Genomic DNA, 27,787 nt, shown 5'->3' on the forward strand with positions numbered 1-27,787 from the left:
AGTCTGTTTGGAAGGGTAAGTACAGTGGGACAGGCACTGTTAAGGGCCTAATAGAGCATGTCAAGGAATCTGGACCTTATCCTAAGAGCAAGGGGAAACCACCCCACCCAAAGGGGTCGTATGGGTGAGGGACATAATGACACCAGCTGCAGAGAAGGAAGACGGGAGATGTCAGGTGTCCCACAAGAGGGCTTTGTATCTTCCAGGAAGAAACACTGCTGGCCAGGACTAGGATGGGGGCAGTGGAGATGGAGATAGATGGAAGGATTTAAGAGACATCAGAAGGTAGAACCACCAGAAACTGGCTATGAAGGGAAGAGAGAGAGAGGAACCAATGCTGAAGCCCAGACTTCTTACTTGGACCACTAGGTAGGGTAATTTCATTAACCGTGATAGGAACACCGGAGCTGGGGTGTGGATGGGAGGAAGATGAGTTGCTTTGCTTAGGACATGTTGGATTGGAGGTTTCCAACAAGTCAGAAGAGGTCTGGGGTGGAGAGGGAGATTTGGGAGGCCCTGGTCTATGTGTGGGGAAGGTTACCCAGGAGGAGCGAGTAGAACCCTGGTCAGCCAGCATCAACAGGACTGGCAGAAACAGAGGAGGCTGAGAAAGAAGGGTACCACTAACCTTATAGTCTCACCAGCTGAGTGGTTTCCCAGTGTTCAAGTCTCTGGAGCATCCCTGGGATGCCCCTGGGAAGGTATCCAGGGCAACAGAAAGGACTCGGGAGTCAGCCTGTTCTTATCACTGAGTCCTAGCTCTACAGATCCCGTCTTCATAGACATAGCAAAGCAAATTCTTCTCTCCCCTAGATCCTTTCCCAGTGTTATACAGACAGCCCTTCCCACTCCCAAACACCTCACCTGGGGAAGGTTTAGGGGGAAAAGGCTTGGCTAAACAAAGCAGATGAAAAGAGCTAAACGATGTGGCACTTTGGGAGGCTTGGGTCCCATGGATTTCCAATGGATTTCCTTCTAGAGGTTCAAGGAAGGGGGGGCACTCCCACTGGGTTAAAGACACAGGGATCCTAGCCTGGGTTGCAGCCCAAGGAAACGCATCCTCATCCTTGAGGATGTGATGGACTCTGCCTCCCCGTGTGGATTAGATACTGAAGAGCTGTGATGGGACCAACCCCCAACTCCGGCTCCCAGACTCAGGGAGGGCAACCAGGGAGATGTCTGCCACCATACACCACCTGTCCCATTTGACCATGTTCAAATGACCTCTTTCCACTACTTCTGGAGCAGTTGCTGAGAAACAGGTGTGAGATGCAGGAGGGCACGTGACTGTTGAGGAGTCAAAACTGGGAGTTGCCAGAGGCCGGGGATCGAACCTGTGTCCTCATGGATACTAGCCAGGTTCGTTAGCACTGAGCCATGATGGGAACTCCTAGTCTTTGCTTCTGATGTTCCCCTTGGCTAGAACACCCCTAGGATACCCTGGTGAATTTGGAATCAACCTTTAAGACTCCAGGTGTCCTCCACTGTTCTTTGTATACTCCTGGTGAGGCAGGAGCTGTATCCTAATAGCTTTTGTAGCTCCAGCCCTTCACTTAAGGCCTGGTAAGTTAAGGGACTAAAGAATATGTGCTCTTTGGCCCCAGTGTCACAAAACTGTTAGGGTCCAGAGATATGACTGGCACTTGGAACCCTATGCATGGATGGCCTCAGGATGAGCATTCTCTTGCTCATTTTTGGCTGGGAAATAGATGACATCCAGAATTTCTGAGGGCCTGTGTGGTCCCCTGGATTCCGAAATTCACCCTACTGAGATAGAAAAAAAAAAAAAAAAAGGAGTTTCCATAGTGGCTCAGCAGTAATGAGCTTGACTAATGTCCATGAGGAAGCAGGTTCCATCCCTGACCTCACTGAGTTAAGGATCCAGCGTTGCCAGTGAGCTGTGGTGTAGGTAGCACATGCAGCTCGGATCCCCTGTGGCTGTGGCTATGGCTATGGTGTAGGATGGCAGCTACAGTTCTGATTCAATCCCTAGCCTGGGAACATCCATATGCCATAGGTGCGGCCCTAAAAAGACCCAAAACAAAAAAACAAACAAACAAAAAAAACCATCTAGATACTCATGTTGCAACAGAACAAAGGGTGGGGAAAAAAAATGTAATTGTAATGTATACATGTAAGGATAACATGATCCCCTTGCTGTACAGTGGGAAAATAAAAAAAAAATAAGAAAAAACCAAAACAAAAACCCAAGCAAACAAAATTTACCCTACTGGATTTATTCAATCATTCATGGACACAATAGGTCTGTTATGTTCTAACACTCTGCCAGGTGCTGGGGCGCAAAGGTGAATGGAGAAATTAGCTGGCAGGATACACTTGAGCCAAAAAAAAATTTTTTTTGTCTTTTTGCTATTTCTTTGGGCCGCTCCCGCGGCATATGGAGGTTCCCAGGCTAGGGGTCCAATCGGAGCTGTAGCCACCGGCCTACGCCAGAGCCACAGCAACGCGGGATCCGAGCCGCGTCTGCAACCTACACCACAGCTCACGGCAACGCCGGATCCTTAACCCACTGAGCAAGGGCAGGGACCGAACCCACAACCTCATGGTTCCTAGTCGGATTCGTTAACCACTGCGCCACGCCGGGAACTCCCTTGAGCCAAAATTTTAAGAACACTCTAAAAATCTATAAAAGAAAAAACAACAGAGTTTATTCTGCGCTTTCACCCAGGTGTGCGAGTAGGGAGGGACAGCCCCTCTCCCGGCCCCTCCAACCTCTCACCTCATTCTCAAGTCGAAGATTTGTGGGGGATTAGATATATAATCTCCAGGTTGGGTTTTCATTTCAGGAAGGCGTGAGGCCTGAATCCTAACCCGGCCCACACACCTGGCCCCATTGTTCCTCTAATTCCCTGCCTCCGGGAATTAGTGACCGGTTGGCAGCTGAGAGACCCTGTCACTGAGAGACCCTGAAACTATTCCTCCCTGACTCAGGAACCCCACCAAAACCTCAGTCCCTTGGACAAGCAACGGCCCCTAAAGGGGGTCTCAGACGCATTCTTAGAAAGTGCGACCTCTTTAAAAGTAGGAGACCGGCGGGCGCGGGCTAGTGACCAGGAGCGCGTCACAAATCCTAAACCGAGGTCTTAGCTCCTAGCTGACCCCGCGGCTCCGCCCCGCGCCCTCTTAAAAGCAAGCTTCCGCCGGCAGCTAGGCTGGGGCACCGCCCCCAAGGCGCGGGCGCCGATTGGCCAGCGCGGTCGCGGGGCGGAGCCAAATCTTAAAGGATCGGGAGCTAAGAAAGACCGGAGGTGGCCGTGGCTGCAGCGAAACACAGGGAGGTGATGCTACATGGCCCCGTGTGGGTTTCTTTTAAGTTGCTAATGTCCATACCATAGTCTTCGCCCATGGAGCCCATGAGAGACTACCCACTGTTCGGGGGCGCCTTCTCCGCCACTCTCCCGCCCGGGGCCATTGATGTAAGGTGAGAAGGCCTGGGCGCCAATGGAGGTTGACCAGGTGGGTTACAGGACGAAGCCGGGGTCAACCAGGGTGTGCCTCGCCTCTCTCCAGCGACCTCCGACCGGTTCCGGACAATCAAGAAGTTTTCTGCCATCGCGAGACAGACCAGAGCCTGATCGTGGAACTTCTGGAGCTGCAGGCCCACGTGCAGGGCGAAGAGGCTGCGCGGTGAGGGAGGCAGGCCCGCGGCTGGCCAATGGGAGGGCCGGAACCGAATAAATGGGCGGGGTCTGTGGCTGGACAGTTAATCTGGTTAATGGGAACTCCAAGGGCAACACCTTATCACCAGAGATGAGCCAAGTTTAGGATTTAAAAAGAGATGCTTGTAAGGGGCGGGGAGAGTGCCCCTCCCTGACCTTGCTCACCCCACTCCAGGTACCACTTTGAGGACGTTGGTGGCGTGCAGGAGGCTAGGGCTGTGCAAGTGGAGGCTGTGCAGCCCCTCCTTTTGGAGAACTTGGCCCTGAGGGGCTGCTGTCAAGAGGCGTGGATCCTCTCTGGCAAGCAGCAGGTGGCTAAAGAAAACCAGCAGGTGAGGGCCAAGGGAGTAAGGGACGTCCTGGAGGGGTAAAAAGGGTGGTCCTAGGGAATCAGGTAAGCATCCTGTCTATGATCCTTTAGGTAGCAAAGTGTGTGACACTGCACCAGGCCTTGCTGCGGCTGCCCCAGTACCAGACTGATCTCCTGCTCACCTTCAATCAGCCCCCGTAAGGAGGATAGAAAAGGCGCATGGCTCATGACTGGGTCCCCATGAGAACTGGCTGGAAGGGGCAGAATAGGGAGACTGGCTGGTGGGGTACTCCGAGGAAGTGGGAGTGGGCCAGGGGTTTGGGGTCACAGATACCCAGGTCCTCTGGGAACAGGAAATGGGAACTTACAAACCCAAGACCTAGATGATGTTTTCTTTCTATCTATTCCCCACCCCCCAAACCCTGAGAATAGGTCATCTCTTGGCCCTGAAAATCTGTCACTTCCGCCCTGGAGCCTGGGTGATTTTGAGCAGCTGGTGACCAGTCTGACTCTTCACGATCCCAACATCTTTGGTTCCCAATAAGGATGCTGAAACGCTGCATGCTGCTGTGGAAGACTTAGGACTTTTGTTCTGCAAGAGGAACAAGGGATGGGACATAGTCCCCTAATTCCTTCCCAGTGCATAAACATAAGACGCCGCCTCTCTGTAGAAATAAACTTGCTTTATAACCAATATAATCTCTGTGCCTTTGAATCTAACAGAACACCTTGGTCCCTCCCCCGCAGTTCCCTTTGGTCTCAGACAGTGGAGTTTAAAATTGTGCATGGGATCAGAAGGGACCCGAGTAGAGAAAGGGAGGAAATACACTTTGGAGTGACTGGTTCAGCCCTGAGAGAGGGGTGTGAAATGTACAGGAGTTTGAGTGGGGGACGTTTAAAGCAACACCCAAGGAAGGGAGGGAAATTATCCCTTGTAGTGATTCAACCCTGAGAGAACAGATGGGGAGCGGGGTTGGTGGTCCCCTTCACACGGACAAAAGATTATCTGGCCAGTATTCACCAGGATGTAATAACGGAGGCAGAAGTGCCCACGGAGTGCCGATTGGGTGGGGTGTGGAAGAGTGGCTGTCGTTATTTGGTGTATGTATAGTAGAGCATGCGCAGCTGGTCCCAGAAGAAGAGGGAGAGGATGGTGTGGGGGCCAAGGCGGAAGTAGGAGGCACCCAAACCCTTGTACATGCCAAAGATGCCCTCTGTCCGAGCCGTCTGCAGCAGAGCGTCCAGCAACCCCCGGTACATGAGGCCCTGAGAGGTTGAAACAGGAAGGAGAGCAGAAGGAAGGAGTTTGTCAGAACCCCCTAGGGGCCTCACCTCAGCAGGCTGCAGTTTTAAGCCACCTGCCCCCACAATCTGCTTTCCGCCATCCCCTGGCTTTCCCTGCCCGCCCCCATCCAGGGCCCTCGCTTACCTTGCCCTGAGCATCTGTGGGCTGGTTGTAGAGCCTCGTGCTGACCACGTCGAAGGGTGTCATGGCCAGGACCACCGCAATGCCACTCACCATGGCGGCCGCCAGAGCCACCTTCCAGCTCTGGGGTGGAAACATCTGGGGGGGCGGGCAGGGAGGAAGAGCTGTGTCAGTCAGCCCATCATTCAACCTCTCAGAACGGCCAGGCCCTGTGCTGGGGATTCAGGTGAGAGCTGGTAACTCGGGGAGCTTCCCCTCCACCGGTGATAACACAGTGTGATGACACCGTGAAGGAGGAAGGGCAGGAGACCCTGAGGACTCAGGTACACCTGGGAGGAAGTGACAAGAGAACTGTGTGGGACGGTTGTAAAGAGACCGCGACCCCAAGTTCTCCTGCCATTTTCCTCACACCTCACGTTGCGTGTTGGCCATTGTCCCTCTTCAAGCTGAGCCCACTTCAGCTTGCCCAACCCCTGCCCACATTCCCAGGGTGGTCCCACCCCTTGTCCCAGGCAGTACCTCCCACTGGGTCATGAGGTCCTTGGTGGATGAGAAGGTGCACAGCTGGGTGGAAGAACCGACGATAACTCGGGGCAGGCCGCCCAGGGCCCCACGCCACAACCCCACCAGACCATGTTTCTGGCCAATCTTGGTTAGCGCCTGAAACATGCCCTGGTGGTGGGGGAAGACCATGGGGGCAGGGTTCAGTCACCCAGGCATCAGGGGCTGCCACCTCCTAACAATGCCAAGGATGGGTCCAGAACAGGCACCCAAGGTCTAGACACCCAGTTCCGTGTGGGCTTAGAGCATGAAAACGGCCCCTCAGTTGGCTACCAACCCATCGTTCCCTCCCTCGCCACCCCAGAATAGGGCGGTGTGTCTGGAAGGGAGACATTAATTAGCATTCACAATAGGGCAGGAGAAAGGTGCAGAAGAATAGGAACTGGGAACACGGGGGGAAGAGGGTCTGGGTGGCCTCCAGGGGCAGGATAGGGCTGAATTGATGTCCTGGGCTGAGCGGAGCCATGGCTGGGTTGGAGCTGTTGGGTAGAGGCAGAAAGCTGGGGGAAAATGAGAGAGAACTGGCAGGGACTCCAGCTGGGTTGGAAAACCCTCACCTGATGCTTATACTGGTGCCCTACAGCAATTTCTGAGGCTGCCTGTGCCTGTAGATGTGTCTTCACCTGGGGACGAGAGAGCATCACAGCCTATGGCCCAATGGCCACCCTCCCACCTCAGAGGCCCGAATGCCTGACCCCTTTGCACTTCCTCTAGGGGGTTCAGCAATGAATATCCTTTTAATCTGATAGTTATTGTTGTTCCCACTTAACAAATGGGTCACGAGACTGTGTCCCTTGGCTCCTGTCCCGGGGGGGGGGGGTTGGATCTCCTAGCACTGCCGAGACACCCCACCCTCTCTCCATCCTCCTTCCCTTGGGGGCAGGGGTGGGGGATGGAAAGGCTGGAGAATGGCAACATTTCCTGAGACTGTTCCCACTAGGCAAGACCTGGTGTCCATCCAGCCTCTCATGCCAGCTCTGCTTCCCAGACTGGTAGGCAGGATCTCCAGTCAGGATCACACTCCGGGGCAGGTAATGAGGAGTCATCTGCAGGATTCACTCTCTGGCCCCCAAGCCCAGTGGGGGCACGTGTCCAGCTGACTTTGGAGAGGTCATTGACCCTGAATCTCATACCCTAGGGATGAGACCAGACTTCCTCTCCTACGGAACTCACAGCCTCCCAATTTCTTTCCAGAAGGAGCACTAAGCAGAGACTAGTCTTGGCAACAAGCAGCTGTGTGATCTTGAGCTCACATACTTCTCCTCTCTGGGACTCAGGCTATGGACCCTTCACCTATATTGGATAACTCAAAGAGGCAGACTGTGGGATGCTCATCCTGTGATGCTTAGAATCCCCGGATTGCTCCACTCCCTGATGTGTTACTCAAATTCCTCATCTTCCCCTACTCAAGTCCACTTCCAACCTCCGTATCAGGTTGGAAAGGCCCAGGCACCCACCCTACACCAAGGGTTTGCCCTGAAGTCCCCAGGGCAAGACCCTTCTTCTCACCATGTAGATGGGGCTCCCCAAGTAGGCTCCCATGACCCCAGCCAGCGCCCCAGCTGCCGCGCTGCGGACAGGGCTGAGGGTGCCTTCAGCCGTGTGCAGGTAGCCCCCAGCTTCAGCCAGCCCATAGGTGCCCAGCCGGATGCCATTCATCAGGAACTGGTATAAGAGGGCCGGGGCCAGCCCTTTTTGCAGGGCAGCGAGGCCATCCACCCTGCCGATGGTGATGAAGGCATGGAAGACGTTTCGGTAGTGCCGTTGGTAGGTGCCAGGGGCCTGTAGTTCTCCCTGCAGCTGCATCCTGGTCTTCACCACCTCCAGGGGATTGGTGAACAAACAGGCCCCGCAGGCTGCCAGGCCGCTCATCAAGAAGTCCATGGTGGGGCAGCAGTAGCAGGAACTGGCCCAGGAGTAAGAAAGATCAAGTGAGCTTCAGAAACGGGGTCAGAAAAGCAGGGGAAAGCCTCAGTTCCAGCAGTCCGGGCTGCAGGACGTGGGAATTTAGATGTCTGGAGTCAAGAGTGTCAGGGTCGAATGTCAAAAGATCAAGGGTTAGCTGGAATTTGGGAGTCAGGAGCTGCCAAAGAGAGAAGAAATACGAGTTTAGGAGAGTCTGGTGAGAAGGTTATGACAGGGATTTGTTAATCAAGGAATCTGAGGTCAAGGAGGGTCAGAAGCCGGGAGGGTGGCAGGTGGGATGCTGAGGATGGCTGGCCGCGGGCCGGGAGCAGGTGAGGGAAACGCGGAGTTGGGAGACGACAGCCGGGGAGGAAGGAAAAAGAAAATCAGCAGGTTAAGGGGGGAAAGGATCCGGGAGAAGTTCCGCTGGCGTCCCCAGGACAGCAACAAGATCTGGACTGGGGAAGGAAGTCCGGACTCCGGCCGGGGAAGAGCGTCCCAAGGCAGCTGCCGAGCCCGCAGCAGCTTCTCCCCAGGTAGCCTGCGGAGGCCTGGCCGCCACACTCCAATCACCGGAGCGCGGCGTCCAATGGGGAGTCCTGCGGGGCCGTAACTGAGAGCCTCAGCCAATCAGCGCTGAGCCGGTTCAGCGGCCAATGGGAGGTGTCCTCCGCGATGCGGCCCCCGGAATCCGCTGAGAGGCAGTTGAAATTAACTCTCCCCACCCCAGCGTGGCTCCGGTGCCTGGGCTGTGGGCTCAGAGCTCTGGGAGGGGTCCCCCGGGAGCATAGGTTTTATCAACGGCGGGGAGGAAAGGTTAGACCCTGGGGTGCTGGATAGGCGCAGAGGCCTAGAGCGGAGGCAGCAGTCCCTCATTGGTTGTTTGCGGCTGCTCCTCTTGTGAGCAGAGGGCTCCCCGCCTTCGCCTTTTTTCCCAGATCACCCCCGGGTGAGGTTGCAAAACTGTAGAGCCACCCCTTCTTGGTTCAGAGCCTGGAAGGTGAGACTCAGATGGGGCACACCTGCTGAATGGGAACAGCTCTCCTTAGGATGGGTAAACAAACTATCTGAAGGTTCTGGCGCCGCGGTGTGGTGGCTGCGGGCGCGGAGGAAGGGATTCTGAAGGATGGCAAGGGAACAGCCACATCTCTACCCTGTTTTGATCCTCACAGCAGCCCAGAGGAAAAAGCCAGACATGCTAAAGCGGGATTTTATTTTATTTTTTTGTCTTTTTTGCTATTTCTTGGGCCGCTCCCGCGGCATATGGAGATTCCCAGGCTAGGGGTCGAATCGGAGCTGTAGCCACCGGCCTACGCCAGAGCCACACAACGTGGGGTCCGAGCCGCCAGAGCCACACAACGTGGGGTCCGAGCCGCGTCTGCAACCTACACCACAGCTCACGGCAACGCCGGAACCTTGACCCACTGAGCAAGGGCAGGGATCGAACCCGCAACCTCATGGTTCCTAGTCAGATTCGTTAACCACTGCGCCACGACGGGAACTCCTAAAGCGGGATTTTTAACCCCTGGGTTTAGGTTACACAGGGCCATCGAGTGGCGGGAGAGATGCTGAGATTCTGGACTCCTGTTCTTCATGAGCCTGGTAATGGTTAATTATGGGAAGAACTTCGGAGAAAAAAGACTAGGGAAGCTAGCTCAGAAGGGGATGAGGGGGAAGGCTTGGAGAAAGGTGGTCGGAAGGGAAGACAGGCGATGTCTTGGGCTGGAGGAGGCCAGCACACCTTGTATGAGGATGGCCAACAGACTCAGCCCTTTTTGAGTTCCATTTTGTTTGCCAGCTGGATAGCATTGGGCAAGTTAGTCAACATCTCAGTCTCCTTTGTAAAACAAAGGATAATTACCTACTGCTTATACCTTAGTGAAAGTGTTGGGCTTTCTCTAGGTGCTCAATTATCAGTTACCTGAAAAGTCCAGAGCTGCCAAACCCCTGTGCCCTGGTGTATCCTGTCCCCACTGACCTGAAAGTCCTTGCTCTCTTAGGTTGGTGACCTTCAAATCATTCTTCACCTGACCCTTGAAGCTTTTTAGCCACTTCCATCCTGCTTTGTGCTGCAAGCATTTACCTAAATTTCTAATTTGACTTGCAGGTGTTTACTCTCTGACTTCTTCACTACACTGGGAGTGCTTGGATTCACCAGGGGCTGAGTCTGAGTCCTACCTCACCAGTCTACTGCTAAATCATTGAGCCTTAGGGTGAGGCAGGAAGGGTGGAGGGAGGGAGATAATGGGGCTTCTCAGGAGTCTCTGGAACAGTCCCCTGAAAAATTCCCAGGAATGCCAAAAGACAAACCAAGCCAAATAGCAAGAGAAGGAAGGATTTACTATTACTCCTAGTAAGTAAGGAAAATACCCGGGATACTTCCCAAAGCAGTGTCTCCTGGAACTGCAAACCTGGGGAAATTTTAAGCCCAAGGAACATGCATATTCATGAAGGAGTTTGGATAGTGTGTGGGCATAGCAGATTCCTTCGTGAAGGGGTTTGTTGAACAGAGGGAAATTAAGTGTAGAACTGGGCCAAAGGTTGCTAGAGTCCAAACTTTAGTTTTTCTGCTTTTTTTTTTGGCTGCACCTCACCCAAGCCACAGCAGTGACAACATGGGATCCTTAACCCAGGGAACTCCCAAGCTTTAGTTGGTTGAAGTCACAAGGGTCTAACAATGTTTCTTTGGTTCCAACTAGTCTGAAGTCTTAGCCTGTAGTTACCATCCTCCACCTGCGTGGGGCTTTAGTTCCAGTAGAACAACTCAAAGATGAGATTGTTATGTATATTCCTTGAGGAGGACCTAGGATTCTGGTTTAGTGCTCAAATGTTGTTTCTTGAATGCTTTTCCTTAGTTCCTGTTCCCCTGAGATCCTTTTTTAATTTTATTTATTTATTTATTTTTGTTTTTTTGCCTTTTCTGGGGCTGCTCCCTCGGCATACGGAGGTTCCCAGGCTGGGGGTCTAATCAAGCTGTAGCTGCCAGCCTATGCCAGAGCTATAGCAACGCAGGATCCGAGTCGCATCTGCGATCTACACTACAGCTCACGGCAATGCCGGATTCTTAACCCACTGAGCAAGGCCAGGGATCGAACCCACAACCTCATGGTTCCTAGTTGGATTCGTTAACCACTGAGCCACGATGGGAACTCCCTGAGGGCCTTAATTGCTGAGACTTGTTCTAGGGCAAGCGTTGTGGCCAAGCTTAGATCACAAAATGGCTTAGGTCTAAAATGACTTCTCAGACTTCCCCTTGTGGCTCAGCGGTAACGAACCTGACTAGTATCCATGAGGACACAGGTTTGGTCCCTGGCCCTGCTCAGTGGGTTAAGGATCTGGCGTTGCTGCAAGATGCAGTGTAGGGCGAGCATGTGGCTTGGCTCTAGCGTTGCTGTATTTGTGGCGTAGACTGGTGGTTGTTGTTCCGAATTCCACCCTTAGCCTGGGAACCTCCATACGCTGTGGGTGCAGCCCTAAAAAGACAAAAAACCAAACCAAAGCAAAAACTTCTCTTAGGTCAAGAAAGCCATGCCTGGTTCTGTTTCTCCAGGGCCCCCTATGCTATCTGCTTACAGGTGACAGTTCATCATTGTTTTAACCTTTGAGTTTACACCAGTAGTTCTCAAAGTGTCATCCCAGGAGCAGCAGCAGCACCTCAAGACTTAAAAATGCAAATTCTTTAGTCCTGCCCTAGACCTCCCGCATTTGAAACTGAAAGTGGGGCCGGACAAGGAGTTTTAGCAAGCCCTCCAGATAATTCTGTTGTGTGCTAAATTTTAGAGCCACTGGCTTAAGGCTTTTATTTTAAATACATAAATGCCCTAGAAATAGACAACTTCTAGTGTTGTTGTTGTTGATTTTTTTTTTTTTTTTTTTTGCTTGTTAGTCCTGCACTTACAGCATATGTGAGGTTCCCAGGATAGGGGTCAAATCAGAGTTACAGCCACTGGCCTACATCACAGCCACAACAACACCAGCACCAGATCTGAGCTGTGTCTGCAACCTACACCACAGCATGTGGCAACGCCAGATCCTTAACCCACTGAGCGAGGCCAGGGATCGAACCCACAACCTCATGTTTCCTAGTCGGATTTGTTAACCACTGAGCCAAGACGGGAACTCCTGGTTGTTGTTGTTGTTTTTAAGTAATCTTAATTTTTTTTTTTGTCTTTTTGCTGTTTATTGGGCCACTCCCGAGGCATATGGAGATTCCCAGGCTAGGGGTCAAATCGGAGCTGTAGCTGCCGGCCTACACCACAGCCACAGCAACGCTGGATCCAAGCCACGTCTGCAACCTACACCATAGCTCACGGCAACGCTGGATCCTTAACCCACTGAGCAAGGGCAGGGACTGAACCCGCAACCTCATGATTCCTAGTCATATTTGTTAACCACTGCGCCACGACGGGAACTCCAGTAATCTTAATTTTTAGAACAGTTTTAGATCCACAGAAAAATTATGAAGATACTCTGAGAGTATCCTATACACCCCACATCCAATTTCCCTTATTATTATCTTACATTAATATATTGTTAGAATTCATAAACAAATATTAATACATTATTAATATAGTTTATATTTGATTCAGATTTCCTTTGGGGGTGGGCACCTGGCAGTTTCTGGGCCAGGGATCAGATCAGATCTGCAGTTGCCACCTACATAGCCGCTGGGGGAATGTAGGATCTTTAACCCGCGGTGTCCGGTGGGGATCGAACCTTCGTCCCAGCACTCTAGAAAGGCTGCCGATCCTGTTGTGCCACAGCAGGAACTCTACCTTGACAGTTTTGAGGAGTCCCGGTTAGGTATTTTGTAGAATATCCCTCCAATGGGTTTTTTTCCTCATGATTGGACTGAGGATTTAGAGTTTGGGGAGGAATATCTCACAGGTAACTGCCATTTCATCACCCTGTATCAATGGTGCTATTAGATAGATACTATCAAAATAACATCGCTGTTGATGTGGCATGCGGATGTTCTTGGGCCAGGGATGGAACCCACACCATAGCAGTGACCATGCCAGATCCTTAACCCTTAGGCCATCAGGGAACTCACCCCTTATTTATTCAACCAATGTGCCAGAGAGGAAGGGTGGAGAGGAGGGTAGATTGTGTAAGCGCACTGCTGGTCATTGAAAGGACTTGTCTTTTACACTAAAGAAAATTGGGTTAGGGGAGTTCCCTGGTGGCCTGTTGGTTAAGGATTCAGCGTTGTCACTGTTGCGGCTCCAGTTCGATCCCTGGCACCAGGGAACTTCCGCATGCCACCGTGTGGCCAAAAAAAAAAGAAAAAGGAAAAGAAAGAAAAATGTGTTAAAACATATTTTAACTCCAGTTTCCTGGCTTTTCTTCTTAGTGTCTTGTTTGGAGTGTGTGTGTGTGTGGGGGGCGTGTGAAATGTTATCAAAAGCAGGCACCTGGCCATGGGCAAAGGCCCCCTGTTCACAGCTGCCCTTGGGTCTTCCCACCACCCTACTTCCCAGACTCGGGTGTGGCTCATTCCGCCCCCTCAGTTGTTTGTTTGAGTCCTGGGAACTCAGCTCTTCAACCAAAGAGTAAATTAGAGATGAGAGGGCCCCTGCCTAGCCCCACCCCTCAGGGGTACTGACTCCTGGCTAATCAAAGCCTCACAGGGAGAGACACAGGCTGGGGACCCAGGGAGACAGGGGCTGAGAATGGGGGGCGGGCAGCAAATGGCATCCCTGACCTGGGGTGTGCTCCTGACCTCCCATTTCTGCGCACCCCCCCCACACACACCCCCACCACATGCCTGACACAATGGCCGGGTGGGGCTGAGGAACCGGCTTCCTCTGCAGAGATCTCAATCTGGGCCCTCAGTTCCCGCCCCAGAAAGACAGAGACTCGGAGACCTGGCCCCACGTTCCTTGCTCCAAAGGGCAGGCAGACCAGACTGAAAATAGCAACTGCTTCCAAAAAGATAAAGGTAAATTCAGGGGGGAGCTCCTGCAGAGTTAGAGAGGGGCAAACATGGGTGGGAGGGGTCCCTTGGTGTGAAAGAGTGGGCTGACTCACACCAGGGGACAGGCTGGATGCTAAAGGGACAGGCTGGCATGCCAGGTGTCTGAGAGATGGTCAGACCCACACACACCGTCCCTCAGCCACGCAGAGGTGTCTAGAGCCCTTGCCCCACTGCCAGCCCAGCCCTGTGGCATGGCCAGCCCATCCGCCCGCACCCCGTCCCTGCTCCCTGGCCCCTCCCCAGCCCCTGTGAGCCCCAGGATGGAAAGTGCACCTACAGAACAGCCCACTCTCCTCGCCTGAGTTTCATCCTCTTCCCAGACTCTGGTAACCTCGGAAACCCGGCATTCGGGGTCCTTCACATCTTCCAGAGCCCCAGTGTGCGCATGTGGAGTGTGGTGTGGTTTGGGGGGGGGGGGTGTCCGGTTGGGAGGAGGATCCAATTCCTGTTTCCTGCCCCTACTCACTCAGCCCTGGGAGGTGACTGAGAGTGGAGAGGACTCAAGGGTGAGTGTTTGGGCCCAGTACCTGGGTCCCCGCGGGAGGCCTGAGTGGGGGATGGGGGAAGGAAATCAGTGCAGGTACCTGAGGGGGGCAGGGATCCTTGCGTGGGGCAAGGCTGGGAGGAGCTGGCCAGCTGGCAAGGCTGCTGCCCAGGTCACCTAAGGAGCTTCCTGCCCGAACACAGAGGCCATTGAGCTGCAGACTCCCGGTCTACAGCCCCCACCCCCCACCCCGCATCATTTCTCAAGAACCAGTCTGGGGCCTGGAGGGCTCTGACTCTCCTGCTGACTCCACAGGGGAGTGTGGGGGTGCTGGGTCCCCCAGCCCTGACCCTGCAGCCTCCTCAGGATTGTAGCGTCTTCCAGGCAGCAGGAAGTGAAGCCCAGGCCCCTGAGTCTTGGCCACACTGGTCCTCACCTTCTGTCTGGTCTCCCGACCACCCTCTAAGCACCCTGGCGGGACCCAGGCTTCCAGTGGGGCATCTCTCTGTGAGCAGATGGGGGGTGGGGGGCAGGCAGGGATGAGGCTGGGGCAGGAGAGATCGAGCCCGGGGCCTCCTGGTCTCTTGGGGTCAGAGGCTCCAGGAATCTTCATGGCAGGAAAAGGAGACTAAAAATAATCCGGAAAGGGAGAGTCCGGAGAGAGGAACTGGGAAATGGGGGGCGGAGGGCCCGCTGGAGCGGGGAAATAGTGATGCATTCCTCATGGCCCAGGCGCCACTGCACTTAGGCCCCACGCAGCACAGAACACACACAGCCTTACCTCCCAGCACGCACCACACATGGTACTCCACTCCCCCGCCACCGCATGCCCACACACAACACACACACTCCCGAAACACAGCATCCAACACTCTGCTCACATAGCACAGGAAACGCACTGTGTCCGCTCATGCTTAAACCACACACACAAACCTCCACAACACACACCACGGACACCAAACACAATCCATCTGGCAGATACTTGGTGGCTATACCGGCACCGGCAATTTCCCTCACTGATCCAGTTCTCCCCACCCCTCAACCTGGGTGCCCCCACCCCAGCCTCACTGTCCCTTCTGGCCTGACGATGTCCCCAGAAGCCAAAAGACAGAGAAATGGAGGCTGGGGGGCCAAGAGAGGCTGGCCGGAGAGTCCAGAGTCCTCGGGGAATGGAATGAGGAGGGGGGAGAGGGAAAGAGAGAAGACCAAACATTTTCTTTCTTTTTTTGGGTCTTTTCTATGGCTGCACCCGGGGCATATGGAGATTCCCAGGCTAGGGGGTCTAATCGAGGCTGCCGGCCTGCGCCAGAGCTTTTGGCTTCTTTTTAAAGACTGCCCCTGCAGCCTATGGAGGTTCCCAGGCTGGGGGGTTCTAATCCGAGCTACAGCTGACCTAGACCACAGCCACAGCAACGTGGGGTCTGAGCCATGTCTGCGACCCCTCAGCTGGCGGGAATGCCAGATTCTTACCCCACTGAGCGAGGTCAGGGATCGAACTTGCAACCTTCATGTTTCCTAGTCGAATTCGTTTCCTCTGTGCCACGGACGGATACTCCTGTTTGTTGCAAACATTTCTGCTCGAAGGCTTCAGTCTACTTGAGGGGGCACTAAGGGTCTCTCTTTCTCCCTCCCTCTTCCCCAGGGGATGAGTCCAGCAGAGTACCCCACTCCTTTGAAGAGCTCAGAGGAAGATGTCAGCCCAGTCTCTTCCTGCAGCAACGCCCCCTACCCAGAAGCCCCCTCGGATCATCCGCCCCCGCCCCCCTTCTCGGCCCCGGGCTGCCCAGTCCTCAGGGGCCCACCACAACGGCTCCTCTCCCCAAGAACCTCCCTTCGCCGCCAATGATGCACTAGCCCCGATGTGCACGCCCATCTTCTGGGAGCCCCCGGCCTCGGCCCTCAAGCCTCCAGCCCTTCTGCCTCCATCAGCTTCTAAAGCCAGTCTCGACTCCCAGACTTCCCCAGACTCGCCTTCTGGCACCCCCAGCCCGACATCCCGCCGCTCCATCTCCCCAGAACCTGCTCCTCGGTCTCCAGTCCCCCCACCCAAGCCCTCCGGGTCACCCCGCACGCCTCTGCCCCTGGTTCCCGAGGCTCCGGTCCCGGCCCAGGATGGCTCGTCCTCGGCCCCAGGCACTGTGCGGAGACTGGCTGGCAGGTTTGAATGGGGGACTGAAGGCAGGGTCCAGGCTGAGGAGGCCCTGGAGCCGGGTCCCCCAGGGGGAGTGGATGTGAATGGGGAGAGAGAGACTCCCCAGGCCGTCCTCACTGGGAGCGGGCCCCAGGAGAATGGCACTTCAGGTAAGCCTACGGCTGGATCCAGCTCCTCTTCTTTGTTTTCAGAGCTTTAAGATTGGGTATTTTTGGAGTTCCAGTTGTACTCAACAGGTTAAGAACCTGACTAGCTTCAATCCCTGGCCTTGCTTAGTGGGTTAAAGGTCTGGCATTGCGGTGAGCTGCGGGGTAGGTCACAGATGAGGCTCAGATCCCTGTTGCTGTGGCTGTGATGTAGGCTGGCAGCTGCAGCTCCGATTGGACCCCTAGTCTGGGAACGTCCATATGTTACAGACGTAGCCGTAAAAAAAAGATTGGGTGCTTTCAGGGGCTTCTTTTCTTTTGTCTTTTTAGGGCCACACCTGTGGCATATGGAGGTTCCCAAGGTAGGGATCCATGCCTATCTGTGCCTATGTCACAGCAGCACTGGATCCTTAACCCACTGATCGAGGCCAGGGATCAAACCCGCATCCTCATGGATGCTAGTGGTTTGTTAACCACTGAGCCATGACGGAAACTCTGAGGGACTACTTTTTCCATAATGGATTTCATGATTGGAAATCCGGTTTTCATATTTCGAAGAGAGTCAGGGTGGAGGTGATAGATGCCTAAGGCTGGACCTCCACGTTCCTGATGCTTGGGCAGGTTAAGGGGACGGGGAGGCCTGGGCAGGGTGGGTGTCCTAAGGATGCCCCCATCTCCCACAGATGCTGCGCTGGCCTGCCCTCCCTGCTGCCCCTGTGTCTGCCATGTAGCCCGGCCTGGTCTGGAGCTCCGATGGGTGCCTGTGGGGGGCTATGAGGACGGCCCCAGGGTCCCCTGTCGGGCCTCCCCATTGCGGACCTCCCGCTCCCGCCCCAGCCCGCCAAGCCTCAGCCACCCCTCTGTCGTCCTCACGTCCTACCGCTCCACTGCCGAGCGCAAACTCCTGCCGCCCCTCAAACCCCCCAAACCAGCTCGGGTCAGACAGGACGCCACTGTCTCTGGGGACCCGTCACAGCCAGATCTCGATCTGCCCTCTGAAGATGGCATCCAAGCAGGTACAGAGCCTGGGGGTGGACCTCTGGGCTGGGAAGGGAGCAGGGGGAGATGGACCATTCTAAACCAACTAACTACAACCCCCAAGAGCCCCTGGGCTTCTTTTCCCCCACCAGCTGCTGCTCTGGGGCTGGCGGGAGTTGTAGTTTTTTGAGTAACAATCTCTGCTGGGCCGGTTCAAGAGACGGATCCTGGAAGTCTGTTCTCTTTACTCCGGGTTCTCTCTCTAGGGGACAGTCTTGATGGCACCCCTCAGAACGATACTCCAGCAACGACGGAGGGCAGGTACGGAACACCCCCCCACCCGCCATCCTTACTCCCAACTGACGGCCGACTAACTCTCAAGTCCACTTATATCCTACCTCCACAAGTGTGCCGTGAAGGAGCGTTAGGCCTCTAGGGATGAGCAGCCCCAGTTTCTCATCCCAGCTCTGTCCCTTATCAGCTGTGTGACCTTATACAAGTCTTATAACCTCCGGGTCTCTGCCTCCTCATCTGCGAAATGGGGGCACACAAATCAAATCCTTCATAAAATTGTTGGGGTATGACATTGGCAGAGAGCCTGGCCAACGGGAAGCCATTTTAGTTCCCCCACCTCAAGCTTCTGTTGAAATTATTGTCCGCAAATCCATCTGGCAGCCAGGAACGTCTCTCCTGTGTTATCTGGGCCTGTTTGTCATTTCAGATGCACCGCCATTATTAGAGTTGTTCTGTCCGAGGCCATTCATTTTTTTTTTTTTGTCTTTTTGCCATTTCTTGGGCTGCTCCCGCAGCATATGGAGGTTCCCAGGCTAGAGGTGGAATCGGAGCTGTAGCCACTGGCTTATGCCAGAGCCACAGCGACATGGGATCTGAGCCGCGTCTGCAACCTACACCACAGCTCACGGCAACGCTGGATTCTTAACCCACTGAGCAAGGCCAGGGATCGAACCCACAACCTCATGGTTCCTAGTCGAATTTGTTAACCACTGAGCCATGACGAGAACTCCCGAGGCCATTCATTTATTCAACATTTACTGGAGTTTATTCTTCCAGCTTTTTACTTTGGGTGAATGGCTGTGTGCTGGTGCTGATGGCCAGAACAGAGTGGACAGGTGGAAGTGTTGGGTTTGAATTGCACCAAGGCACTAAGAGGATATTCAGACAATGGTTGTTCCCTGAGAGCCCTGGAGACAGGGGCTTGGGAGTCTCCAGTACACAGAGGTGGAAATCGCAGAAATGGATGGGACCCACTTAGTACAGGGCCTCGCATACAGCAGGCACAGAAAAAAACCCTGGGGTTTGGTCAGAGTCCCTGCAAACAGCCTTCGTGTGGGTTATGTAACCCTTTACACGATCAGGTCAACAGCGCCCCCTGGAGGTGTGCGCCAGTGGTGGTTCTTGGGGACTCCATCCCTTTCTCTTTCCCCAGGGATGAAGAGGGGCTGGAAGAGCTCAAGGAGCAGAACTGGGAGCTGCCTCTGCAGGATGGTGAGGGCCTCTGGACCTGGGGGCTTCCCTGCTGAGACCATCCAGCAGTGGGGAAGGGGCCCGGGGCACTGGATCTCCCTGATGTGCTATATCTGCTCTCCAGAACCCCTGTACCAGACCTATCGAGCAGCCGTGCTGTCAGAGGAGCTGTGGGGGGTCAGTGAGGATGGGGTTCCCTCTTCCACAAATCCTGGAGAAGCTCCCACCTTTGCCCGGCCCCCTGGACCTCGCAACACACTGTGGCAGGAGCTTCCGGCTGTGCGAGCCAGTGGCCTCCTGGACACCCTCAGCCCCCAGGAGAGGCGCATGCAGGAGGTGGGGGCCCCTGGGCCCAGGAGGGGCGAGGGGAGGAGCGTGGGACCCGCATCCTGGGCCGGCTGGGAGCTGGGCCTTTCACTCCTGCCCTGCTCTTCCTCCTCAGAGCCTCTTTGAGGTGGTGACATCGGAGGCCTCCTACCTGCGTTCCCTGCGGCTGCTGACAGACACCTTTGTGCTGAGCCAGGCTCTCCGGGACACGCTCACCCCCCGGGATCACCACACCCTCTTCTCCAACGTGCAGCGAGTTCAGGGAGTCAGCGAGCGGTCAGTGGGGTCCCCACCTCTCAGCAAATCAGGCCTCGGGGGGAAAGCACTGTCCCCTGGCCTCCCTTCCAGGGCTCAAGTAGTGCCTAGCAAACCCAGAGATCAGGCTCTCGGCCCCCTCCATCGTTTGTCCCCCACTCCTCCAGGTTTCTAGGGAAGTTACTGTCCCGTGTGCGCTCTTCCCCCCACATCAGTGACCTGTGCGATGTGGTCCATGCCCACGCCGTGGGGCCTTTCTCCGTGTATGTGGATTACGTACGGAACCAGCAATATCAGGAGGAGACCTATAGCCGCCTGATGTGAGTGTCCCAGAGGCGGGCCATGTCTCCTGTGCAGGAGGAAGCTGGGGAGATGGTTGGGGTGCAGGCCAAGGAAGGTGGGGGGGACCGGGGGCTTGAAGCAGACACCAGTGCGGGCCTGCTTCTGCAGGGACACGAATGTGCGCTTCTCCGCGGAGCTGCGGCGGCTGCAGAGCCTCCCAAAGTGCCAGCGGCTCCCGCTGCCCTCCTTCCTGCTGCTGCCCTTTCAGCGCATCACCCGACTCCGCATGCTGCTCCAGGTACCACTTCTGGCCTGGGCCCTCTTCAGGCCCACAAAAACCCCGTTGGAGAACTCTCCCCAGAGGCCTCCTGCCCCCACCATCGCCATTTCCCACCATGAACCCAGGAGCCCTAAAATGCCAAGTCAAAGAGGGTCCTTTGAGCTGCAGCCCCTCTGCATGCCAGAGCAGGGACCCAGTTACCCTTCCTCCTTGTCCCCAGAATATCCTGCGCCAGACAGAGGAGGGGTCCAGCCGCCAAGAGAATGCCCAGAAAGCCCTGGGTGCTGTCAGCAAGGTGGGAGGGGGATGCTGGGGTTGGGGGAGGTGGGGAGGGGGTAGGGAGAGATGGAAGGGGTGGAAGCGAGCAGGGGTGGGTGACTCGGCGTCCCTTACCCAGATCATTGAGAGGTGCAGTGCTGAGGTTGGGCGCATGAAACAGACAGAGGAGCTGATCCGGCTCACCCAGAGGCTGCGCTTCCACAAGGTCAAGGTTAGTCCCTGCCCAGACTCCCGCCTCCCTCTCCCCATAGCAAAGTCAGAACCCCCTTCCCTGCTTCCTTGCAGGCCCTGCCCCTGGTCTCCTGGTCGAGGCGCCTGGAGTTGCAGGGGGAGCTGACAGAGCTGGGATGCAGGAGGGGGGGCGTGCTCTTCGCCTCACGCCCACGCTTCACCCCCCTCTGCCTGCTGCTCTTCAGTGACCTGCTGCTCATCACTCAGCCCAAGAGGTGGGTCTCAGGGAGGGAGGGCACCCAGGCAGGAGTGGGGAGACAGAGTCCAGCTGGACCCCTGCCCTCCTGCTGAACTTCCTCTTACCTGGGCAGTGGGCAGCGGCTACAGGTCCTGGACTATGCCCATCGCTCCCTGGTCCAGGCTCAGCAGGTTCCAGACCCATCTGGACCCCCTACGTTCCGCCTCTCCCTTCTCAGCAACCACCAGGGCCGCCCCACCCACCGGCTACTCCAAGCTTCCTCCCTGTGAGTTGTCTCCTTCAGAAAACACCCTGGGGACCCTCACCTGAGCCCTCGGAGTCCAGCACCCTCCTCCCCCATCCCTCTCCCCGGAAGCCCCTGCCTAACTCCCCAGGAGGATCTCCTGGGCCAATCGTGATCCCTTCTCTATACTCCCGCCAGATCAGACATGCAGCGCTGGCTCGGAGCCTTCCCTACCCCAGGCCCCCTTCCCTGCTCCCCAGATACCATCTATGAGGACTGCGGTGAGTCCCCTAGAGGGGAGGAGGGAAGGAAGAGCGAGTCTTCAGGGGAATATGGGGGAGAAGCTAAAAAGAGTCTTGATCTCACTGTAATGTCACCCGCCCCAACCAGACTGTCCCCAGGAACTCTGCTCAGAGCCTTCCACACCCACCAAGGCTGAGGGAAGGAATCTGGAGTCCAGGGCTCCCCCAAAGCACCTACATAAGAGCCCTGAAGGTGAGAATTTTTTTTTTTTTTTTTTTTACTTTTTAGGGTCGAATCTGTACCATGTGGAGGTTTCCAGGCTAGGGGTTGAACCAGAGCTCTAGCCACCAGCCTACACCACAGCCACAGCAACGTGGGATCTGAGCCTCATCTGCAACCTGCACCACAGCTCATGGCAATGCCGGATCCTTAACCCACTGATTGAGGCCAGGGATCGAACCCTTGTCCTCATTGATACTAGGTGGATTCGTTTCTGCTGCTCCATGATGGGAACTCCAGAGAAATTCATTTATTTCTCCATGTAAATGTTTATTAAGCACTGACAAGATGCCACTGGCTGTCCTCAGCACCACGAACCAAACACACAGATACTCCTGCCCTGCTTGCCTATGCATTCTAGTGGAGGAGAACCAATAAAGAATAAACAAGGTATATAAGTAAATTATAGGAGTTCCCATTGTGGCTCAGCAGCTTAAGAACTCAACATAGTGTCCATGAGGATATGGGTTCGATCCCTGGCCTTGCTCAGTGGGTTAAGGATCCAGTGTTACTGCAAGCTGTGGCGTAGGTCAGAAATGCAGCTTGGATCCGGCGTTGCTGTGGTTGTGGTGTAGGCTGCAGCTCTGATTTGACCCCTAGCCCAGAAATTTCCAAATGCTGCAGATATGGCCATAAAAAAAAGTAAATGATGGTCTGAAGATGATAAGAGCTGTCGAAAAACAAAAGTAGGGCAGAGTCAAGTAGGGGCTGGGTGGGATTACACATTTACATAGGGAGGTTGGGAGTTCCCTCATGGCTCAGTGGCTTAAGGAATTGGCATTGTCACTGCTGTGGCTCGGTGGTGCAGGTTCAATTCCTGGCCTGGGAATTTTTGCATGCCATGTGAACAACAAGGAGGTGAGGAGTTTAGGCACGTAGTGTCTGGGGAAAGAGTGTCCCAGAGGGAGGCAGGGCAACAGCCTTAATTAAGTCCTGTGTGTTTAAGGAACAGTAAGGAGGCCAGTGTGGCCAGAGGGATCAAGGAAAGGGGGTAAAGGCAGATGAGGTCATGGGGTAAGGGGGATCAGATAGCATAGATCCTTTTAGGAGATGAGCAGTGAATACAAGCCCTGGCAGAGGAGAGACCCCCTGACCCCTTTGATGCTACGGTCACCTCCTCCTCTATGGCCTTTTTACCAATGCTCTGGTCTTCTCCACTTATTTCCACACCTGCCATGACCCTCAGGCATTAGACCCAACTCGGCCTCCTTTCCCTCCCGACCTGCCCCCTGCCCCGACCCCACTTGGACCCTTGTCTCTTTTTTCTCAGGCTGGCTGAAGGGGCTTCCTGGGGCCTTCCCTGCCCAGTTGGTGTGTGAAGTCACAGGAGAACACGAAAGAAGGAAACACCTTCGCCAGCACCAGAGACTCCTGGAGGCTGTTGGGCCCTCTTCGGTCTCCCCCAATGCCCCGCCACCATAATTTGGGCCTTGAAGATGGTGGCACAAGTTGGGACAGCTGGCAGCGCCCCAGAAAAGACAAAGCCCATCCCTCCATTGGATTCGCTGTCAGTGGAAACGCTACCTCTAGTGGCAACCAATAGGGATCAAGCTTCTAGACTGGGCAGCCAATGAAAACAGGGCCGTCTGAGCCCACGCATGAGGGAGAATGAAGATGGCTTGAGTGGGCTGCCAATGGAGACAGAGGCTTAGTGCAGAGCGGCCAATAGGTGCTGAGCTGGCCGAGCCCCTGGCCAATGAGTATCCTTGCTACTGCTCACAGCCAAGGAGGAGGAAGCCAGGTCACTACAGTTAAAAGAGGGCTGCATTGGAGATAAAGTCCTAAAATAAAATAGCCAACAGCGACGAGTAGGGACACATCCAGGCAAAGAAGGTGGTGATCTGGGCCCAAGAGACCAGTAGGAACCTTGCTTGGTGCTCTAGCAAAGACTGTTTTGCCTTGAGTTTGGCAAGTATTCGATTCTGTTCCTGGAGTGCTTCCGATGTCCTCTTAAGACACTTCCAGTGTGTCTCAGAGAATTCGTGTGTGTGCACATATATGTCTATATATATATATGTGTATCAGGGAAGGTGGTTCTGCTGAACATGATGTGTGTGTGGTCTTGCTCCCCTCCTGGTGCTCTGTTTTCCCCCTCACCCTCCGTTTTTCCTATTAGTCTCCTCAAGAAAGACACTAGGTCTGAGCTCCAGAGGAGAATGTGCTGGATGGGGCTTGGCAGCCACAGGTCAGAGCTGGGAATGAGAGGCCTGGGTTCCGTGACTGTTGAGGAGGATGTTATGGCATAGCCAGGCAGCCTGGCAGAGAGGAGTCTGAGGGACCGAAAATGGCCAGTACCTGAGGTCCGAGGTCCCCTGAAACCTGCGCGACCTTCTCCTTGACCACATCTTGGCCCCCATAATCCCTGCCTGCCAATCCTCCAATCTGAACTATAACCAGCCTTCCAGCTCCAGCCTCGGGCCTCAGACTGGCTCTGGGTTACAGGTTTGGGTGAAGAAACAGGAGCTGTGGATCTCGGGCCAGCTGCTGAGCCTCCAGGGCTTTCTTGCCTTCATCCTGGTGCTCTCACAGCAATCCTGGGCCAAGCCATGGGGAGAGAACAGAGAGCCAGTGTTGCTGTCTAGCCCCACCCAGAGCATCTGCTTCTGGATGAGAAACTGCCTCTGCACGATGCCAGAAGGGGGTGAGGGACAGAGAGAGTAGAGCAGACAGTTGCTGACAAGTGGCCGCCTGGGCCTGGCACAAGGCTGCCCCTGAACTTGGCCATCATACCTTCCCTTCAGCTCATGTATGGCAACTTGTCCAGGACAGAAACTGCCTTACCAGCCACAGGAGGTGCAAGGACTCTGGGAGACTCAGAGGGAGAAAGGCACTAGCCTTTGGAATGTCCATGGCTTTGGAGCTTCACCCAACGTGGTGCCTGGCATATGAGAAACCCTCAATAAATGTTGCTGGAGCTGTATTGAGGCTCTCCCGGGGAGCGTGTGCTTAAAGGAGCAATGGTTTCTAAATGTGGTTTTACTTAGAAGGGGGGTGGGGTTGGTTGAAAAAAGGTCCTTTGAGAGCAGGGGTCACCTCTGCTGGGAACTGGGGCTTGGAGCCCAGGTGCATGGTCCAAGTGTGTTGGTCACTCATAGCTCCTCCGGGATTCATGGCGGTGGTAGTGGTGGGAGGGTGGCAGATGCTGCTGTGGAGAGCTTCAGGAGGTTGGGGAAGAGAACTGGCTGAGTCAGATATGGCTGGGGCTCCAGCAGGGGATGAAGATGGAGCGAGAAGGACACAAAGGGCAGTCAGTCACCAAGGTCCTTAACTGACCAGCCAACCATCTCTGTGTTTAATACGTTTCAGTTCTACTCCTATTTATTGAGTATCTTCTATGTGCCAGGCACTCTTAGGATCTGGTGATACAGAGATTGAAAAGACAAAGACCTTGACCTCAAGGAGCCTACATTCTGGGGGAGTGGGTGGGTTTACTAAGTAAACAGATTAATGAAGTAAGACAAGATCAGGTGGCAGTGGGTGCTATGAAGGAAATACAGCAAGGGGTATGGTACAGAGGGTCCTGGGGAGAGGGGCCAGGTGGGGGAGGGGGGCTTTGGGGAAGACCCTGGAAAAGGTGACAGTGAGCTGAGGCCCAAATGAGAAGGATGCTGCCCTGGGACCATCTGTGCAAAGATTCAAGTCCAGGAAGAGAAGGCAGGGGTCATGGGGAGGGAGCTGGTGTACTTGCTCTTTCAAGTTTCCTGATTGAGGGAGTCCCTCCAGTCAAACACCCCTCTTCCTCTGAGATAGTCAGAGAGAGACGGACAGACAGACATCCAGGGGCAAACACGAAGTTGCACACGTGCCCCATACGTGTACCTTCCCAATTCACCCCTCACCAAGTCCTACCACTTAAGGAAGCCTCCAGGCTCCAACTAGGAGGTTCTAACACTGGGATAATGGGGAGATAGATACCAGTTAAGAGCTGTTTGGGGAGTTCCCGTCGTGGCTCAGTGGTTAACAAACCCGACTAGGAACCATGAGGTTGAGGGTTTGATCCCTGGCCTTGCTCAGTGGGTTAAGGATCCGGCGTTGCCGTGAGCTGTGGTGTAGGTTGCAGACGTGGCTCGGCTCCCACGTTACTGTGGCTCTGGCGTAGGCCGGTGCCTACAGCTCCGATTAGAACCCTACCCTGGGAAGCTCCATATGCCGAGGGAGCGGCCCTAGAAAAGGCAAAAAGACAAAAAAAAAAAAAAAAAAGAGCTGTTTGGGGGACATAAAGACACATCAACTACAACCACATGTTCCAAAAGAAACTGAAAAGGTAGGGAGGGGGAGTTCCCGTTGTGGCTCAGCATATCCACGAGGATGCGGGTTCCATTCCTGGCCTCTCTCAGCGGGTTAAGGATGCGGCGTTGCTATGGCTGTGGCGTAGGCCGGCAGCTGCAGCTCCAATTGGTCTGGGAACTTCCCGCGGAAAAAAAAGAGAAAAAAAAAACCAACTTCCCGAGGATACACTAGGATCCAACCGGGACGCGCCTACCGAGGGGCGTGGCCAAGATTCTCCATGGCCCCGCCTCTGGGGTTGGTCCCGCCTCCAGACCAGGCTCCGCCCCTCCCCGTGGGGATGAGCTCTCGCTCTCTCTGCCGTGGACCCAGACTCACTGGGGCCTCTTCCCTTGGCCCTTGACCTGACTGCCTGGGCTCCGTCTCTTGTTTCCTCCGTCCCACACGCAAGAATCCTCTAGACACTGAGGCGCAGGCTCTTCGTTTGCAGTCACTTGCACGCTGACCCTCCCTCAGCCCGGCAAGTGCCGAGTGCCCTCGCAGGGCGCCCTCTCTCCGCACCGACCCGCTGCCTTCCTCGCGGTCGGGGTCAGCGTTTAGCTGGTTATAGCAATTCGGACCCAACTCGTCACCTTGCTCAGCTCCCGAACATTGGAGGACGGATTGACATTTTCCCATCAGTCCCGGCGGGCACCTCGGGCACTGGAACTCAGCCTTTCCTTGATGCTTACGTTCAAACGGCTACACTTCTGGAGTCTCACCCCATTTCCTTCCTACCCCCAAGTTTCTATTTTCTAAATTCTCCTAAAGAAGATGTGCAGAGGAGGTCCCATTGCGGCTCAGCGGTAACGACCCCGACCAGCTCCGATTTGACCCCTAGCCTGGGAATTACCATATGCCGCATGTGCGGCCCTAAAAAAAAAAAAAGAAAAAGAAAAAAGACTTGTAGGCCTCTTCGGCCTTTGGCCTCCTCCACGTGCCTTCTTTGTACCAGCTGCCATCTTGGAGGTGGGAGTAGGCGATGGCGGGAAAAGGAAAATGAAAACTATAAAGTAAGGAAAAGGAAAACTGTAAAGTAAGCTCTCAGAAATATTCCACGTATATTTATTACCTATGCTCAGTTGTTTTGGTTATCGCTGGAGCCAGCTCCTGCTGGTTTCTCTTAATTTATTTATTTTTCTTATTTATTTATTTATTTATTCCCACTGTACAGCAAAGGCATCAAGTTATACATTTTTCCCCCCACCCTTTGTTCTGTTGCAATATGAGTATCTAGACATAGTTCTTAATGCTACTCAGCAGGATCTCCTTGTAAATCTAAGTTGTGTCTGATAACCCCAAGCACCCAATCCCTCACATGGTTTCTCTTAATTTATAAGCCAGGCTCCAACACCGAAGTCTCAGCCCCCTTCGGTTATTCTTTCTGTGTAAAGTTGTCCTGGGGTGGACCAGGTGAGTTGAATAAACCCAGTCTTGCTCCTCTGGCCACAGATGATTGGATTGGGGTTTGGCGCTTGAGCCAAAGGGATTGGTTATAATAAAGGCCAGCTGCTTTGGAGTGGCTTACCAGGAAAGTCTTGGGTGGTTCCATATTGGATGGTGGCAAAATGACCCATTAAAACCCAATAGTAAAAATGCTGGATGCCAGAGTTCCCACCATGGCACAGTGGATTAGGTTTTTGACTGCAGCGGCTCGGTTGGCTGTGGAGGTAAGGCTGGCCACAGTTGCAGCTCAGATTCAGTCCCTGGCCTGGGAACTTCCGTATGCTGTGGGTGTGGCCATAAAAAAAAAAAAATGCTGGATGCCCACAGAGAGATGGGCGATTTGAGCTGGGGGGCTGATATGTAGTTTTGTGTC

The 27,787-nt window shown here is 54.6% G+C and overlaps 3 protein-coding genes across 7 annotated transcripts; 2 read left to right on the top strand and 1 right to left on the bottom strand.

Moving 5' to 3' along the window:
- Positions 1 to 3,228: 3,228 nt before the first annotated feature.
- Positions 3,229 to 4,684, top strand: RANGRF (RAN guanine nucleotide release factor). Of its 2 annotated transcripts, XM_047757445.1 has the most exons (5): positions 3,229 to 3,442; positions 3,532 to 3,648; positions 3,856 to 4,012; positions 4,102 to 4,187; positions 4,423 to 4,684. In XM_047757445.1, the coding sequence occupies exons 1-5, from the start codon at positions 3,366 to 3,368 to the stop codon at positions 4,532 to 4,534; spliced, it is 549 nt and encodes a 182-aa protein (XP_047613401.1). In that variant the 5' UTR covers positions 3,229 to 3,365; the 3' UTR covers positions 4,535 to 4,684. The 2 variants fall into 2 exon arrangements, with proteins under 2 accessions (XP_047613401.1, XP_047613402.1); XM_047757446.1 differs by lacking the exon at positions 4,102 to 4,187.
- On the bottom strand, positions 4,655 to 8,471 carry SLC25A35 (solute carrier family 25 member 35). Of its 2 annotated transcripts, XM_047757443.1 has the most exons (5): positions 7,487 to 8,471; positions 6,535 to 6,600; positions 5,936 to 6,088; positions 5,420 to 5,554; positions 4,655 to 5,256 (listed from the first exon to the last, which is right to left on the bottom strand). In XM_047757443.1, the coding sequence occupies exons 1-5, from the start codon at positions 7,859 to 7,861 to the stop codon at positions 5,083 to 5,085; spliced, it is 903 nt and encodes a 300-aa protein (XP_047613399.1). In that variant the 5' UTR covers positions 7,862 to 8,471; the 3' UTR covers positions 4,655 to 5,082. The 2 variants fall into 2 exon arrangements, with proteins under 2 accessions (XP_047613399.1, XP_047613400.1); XM_047757444.1 differs by lacking the exon at positions 5,936 to 6,088.
- A 5,237-nt stretch (positions 8,472 to 13,708) lies between these two features.
- ARHGEF15 (Rho guanine nucleotide exchange factor 15) lies at positions 13,709 to 24,622 on the top strand. Of its 3 annotated transcripts, none has more exons than XM_047757440.1 (16): positions 13,709 to 13,823; positions 15,986 to 16,644; positions 17,325 to 17,657; positions 17,886 to 17,940; positions 19,067 to 19,125; positions 19,229 to 19,440; positions 19,547 to 19,707; positions 19,854 to 20,006; positions 20,137 to 20,266; positions 20,469 to 20,543; positions 20,646 to 20,738; positions 20,813 to 20,973; positions 21,070 to 21,222; positions 21,379 to 21,461; positions 21,571 to 21,675; positions 22,973 to 24,622. In XM_047757440.1, exons 2-16 carry the CDS (start codon positions 16,035 to 16,037, stop codon positions 23,122 to 23,124), a joined length of 2,535 nt encoding a protein of 844 aa, XP_047613396.1. In that variant the 5' UTR covers positions 13,709 to 13,823; positions 15,986 to 16,034; the 3' UTR covers positions 23,125 to 24,622. The 3 variants fall into 3 exon arrangements, with proteins under 3 accessions (XP_047613396.1, XP_047613398.1, XP_047613397.1); XM_047757442.1 differs by having other exon boundaries at positions 21,119 to 21,222; positions 22,973 to 23,110; XM_047757441.1 differs by lacking the exon at positions 13,709 to 13,823 and adding an exon at positions 14,102 to 14,365.
- Positions 24,623 to 27,787: the final 3,165 nt, after the last annotated feature.

Source organism: Phacochoerus africanus, chromosome 14 (genome assembly GCF_016906955.1).
Source record: "Phacochoerus africanus isolate WHEZ1 chromosome 14, ROS_Pafr_v1, whole genome shotgun sequence".
NCBI lineage: Eukaryota > Metazoa > Chordata > Mammalia > Artiodactyla > Suidae > Phacochoerus > Phacochoerus africanus.

Bases quoted from the DNA above. Each gene is read 5' to 3' on its own strand.
- ARHGEF15 (XM_047757440.1), top strand. From the start codon at position 16,035: ATGTCAGCCCAGTCTCTTCCTGCAGCAACGCCCCCTACCCAGAAGCCC. The intron at 20,267-20,468 runs GTACCACTTCTG...CCTTGTCCCCAG, and splicing joins GACTCCGCATGCTGCTCCAG to AATATCCTGCGCCAGACAGA. The intron at 21,462-21,570 runs GTGAGTCCCCTA...CGCCCCAACCAG, and splicing joins TACCATCTATGAGGACTGCG to ACTGTCCCCAGGAACTCTGC.
- SLC25A35 (XM_047757443.1), bottom strand. From the start codon at position 7,861: ATGGACTTCTTGATGAGCGGCCTGGCAGCCTGCGGGGCCTGTTTGTTC. The intron at 5,555-5,935 runs GTACTGCCTGGG...CCGCCCCCCCAG, and splicing joins ACCTCATGACCCAGTGGGAG to ATGTTTCCACCCCAGAGCTG. The intron at 5,257-5,419 runs GTAAGCGAGGGC...TCAACCTCTCAG, and splicing joins CCACAGATGCTCAGGGCAAG to GGCCTCATGTACCGGGGGTT.
- RANGRF (XM_047757445.1), top strand. From the start codon at position 3,366: ATGGAGCCCATGAGAGACTACCCACTGTTCGGGGGCGCCTTCTCCGCC. The intron at 3,649-3,855 runs GTGAGGGAGGCA...ACCCCACTCCAG, and splicing joins CAGGGCGAAGAGGCTGCGCG to GTACCACTTTGAGGACGTTG. The intron at 4,188-4,422 runs GTAAGGAGGATA...CCCTGAGAATAG, and splicing joins CTCACCTTCAATCAGCCCCC to GTCATCTCTTGGCCCTGAAA.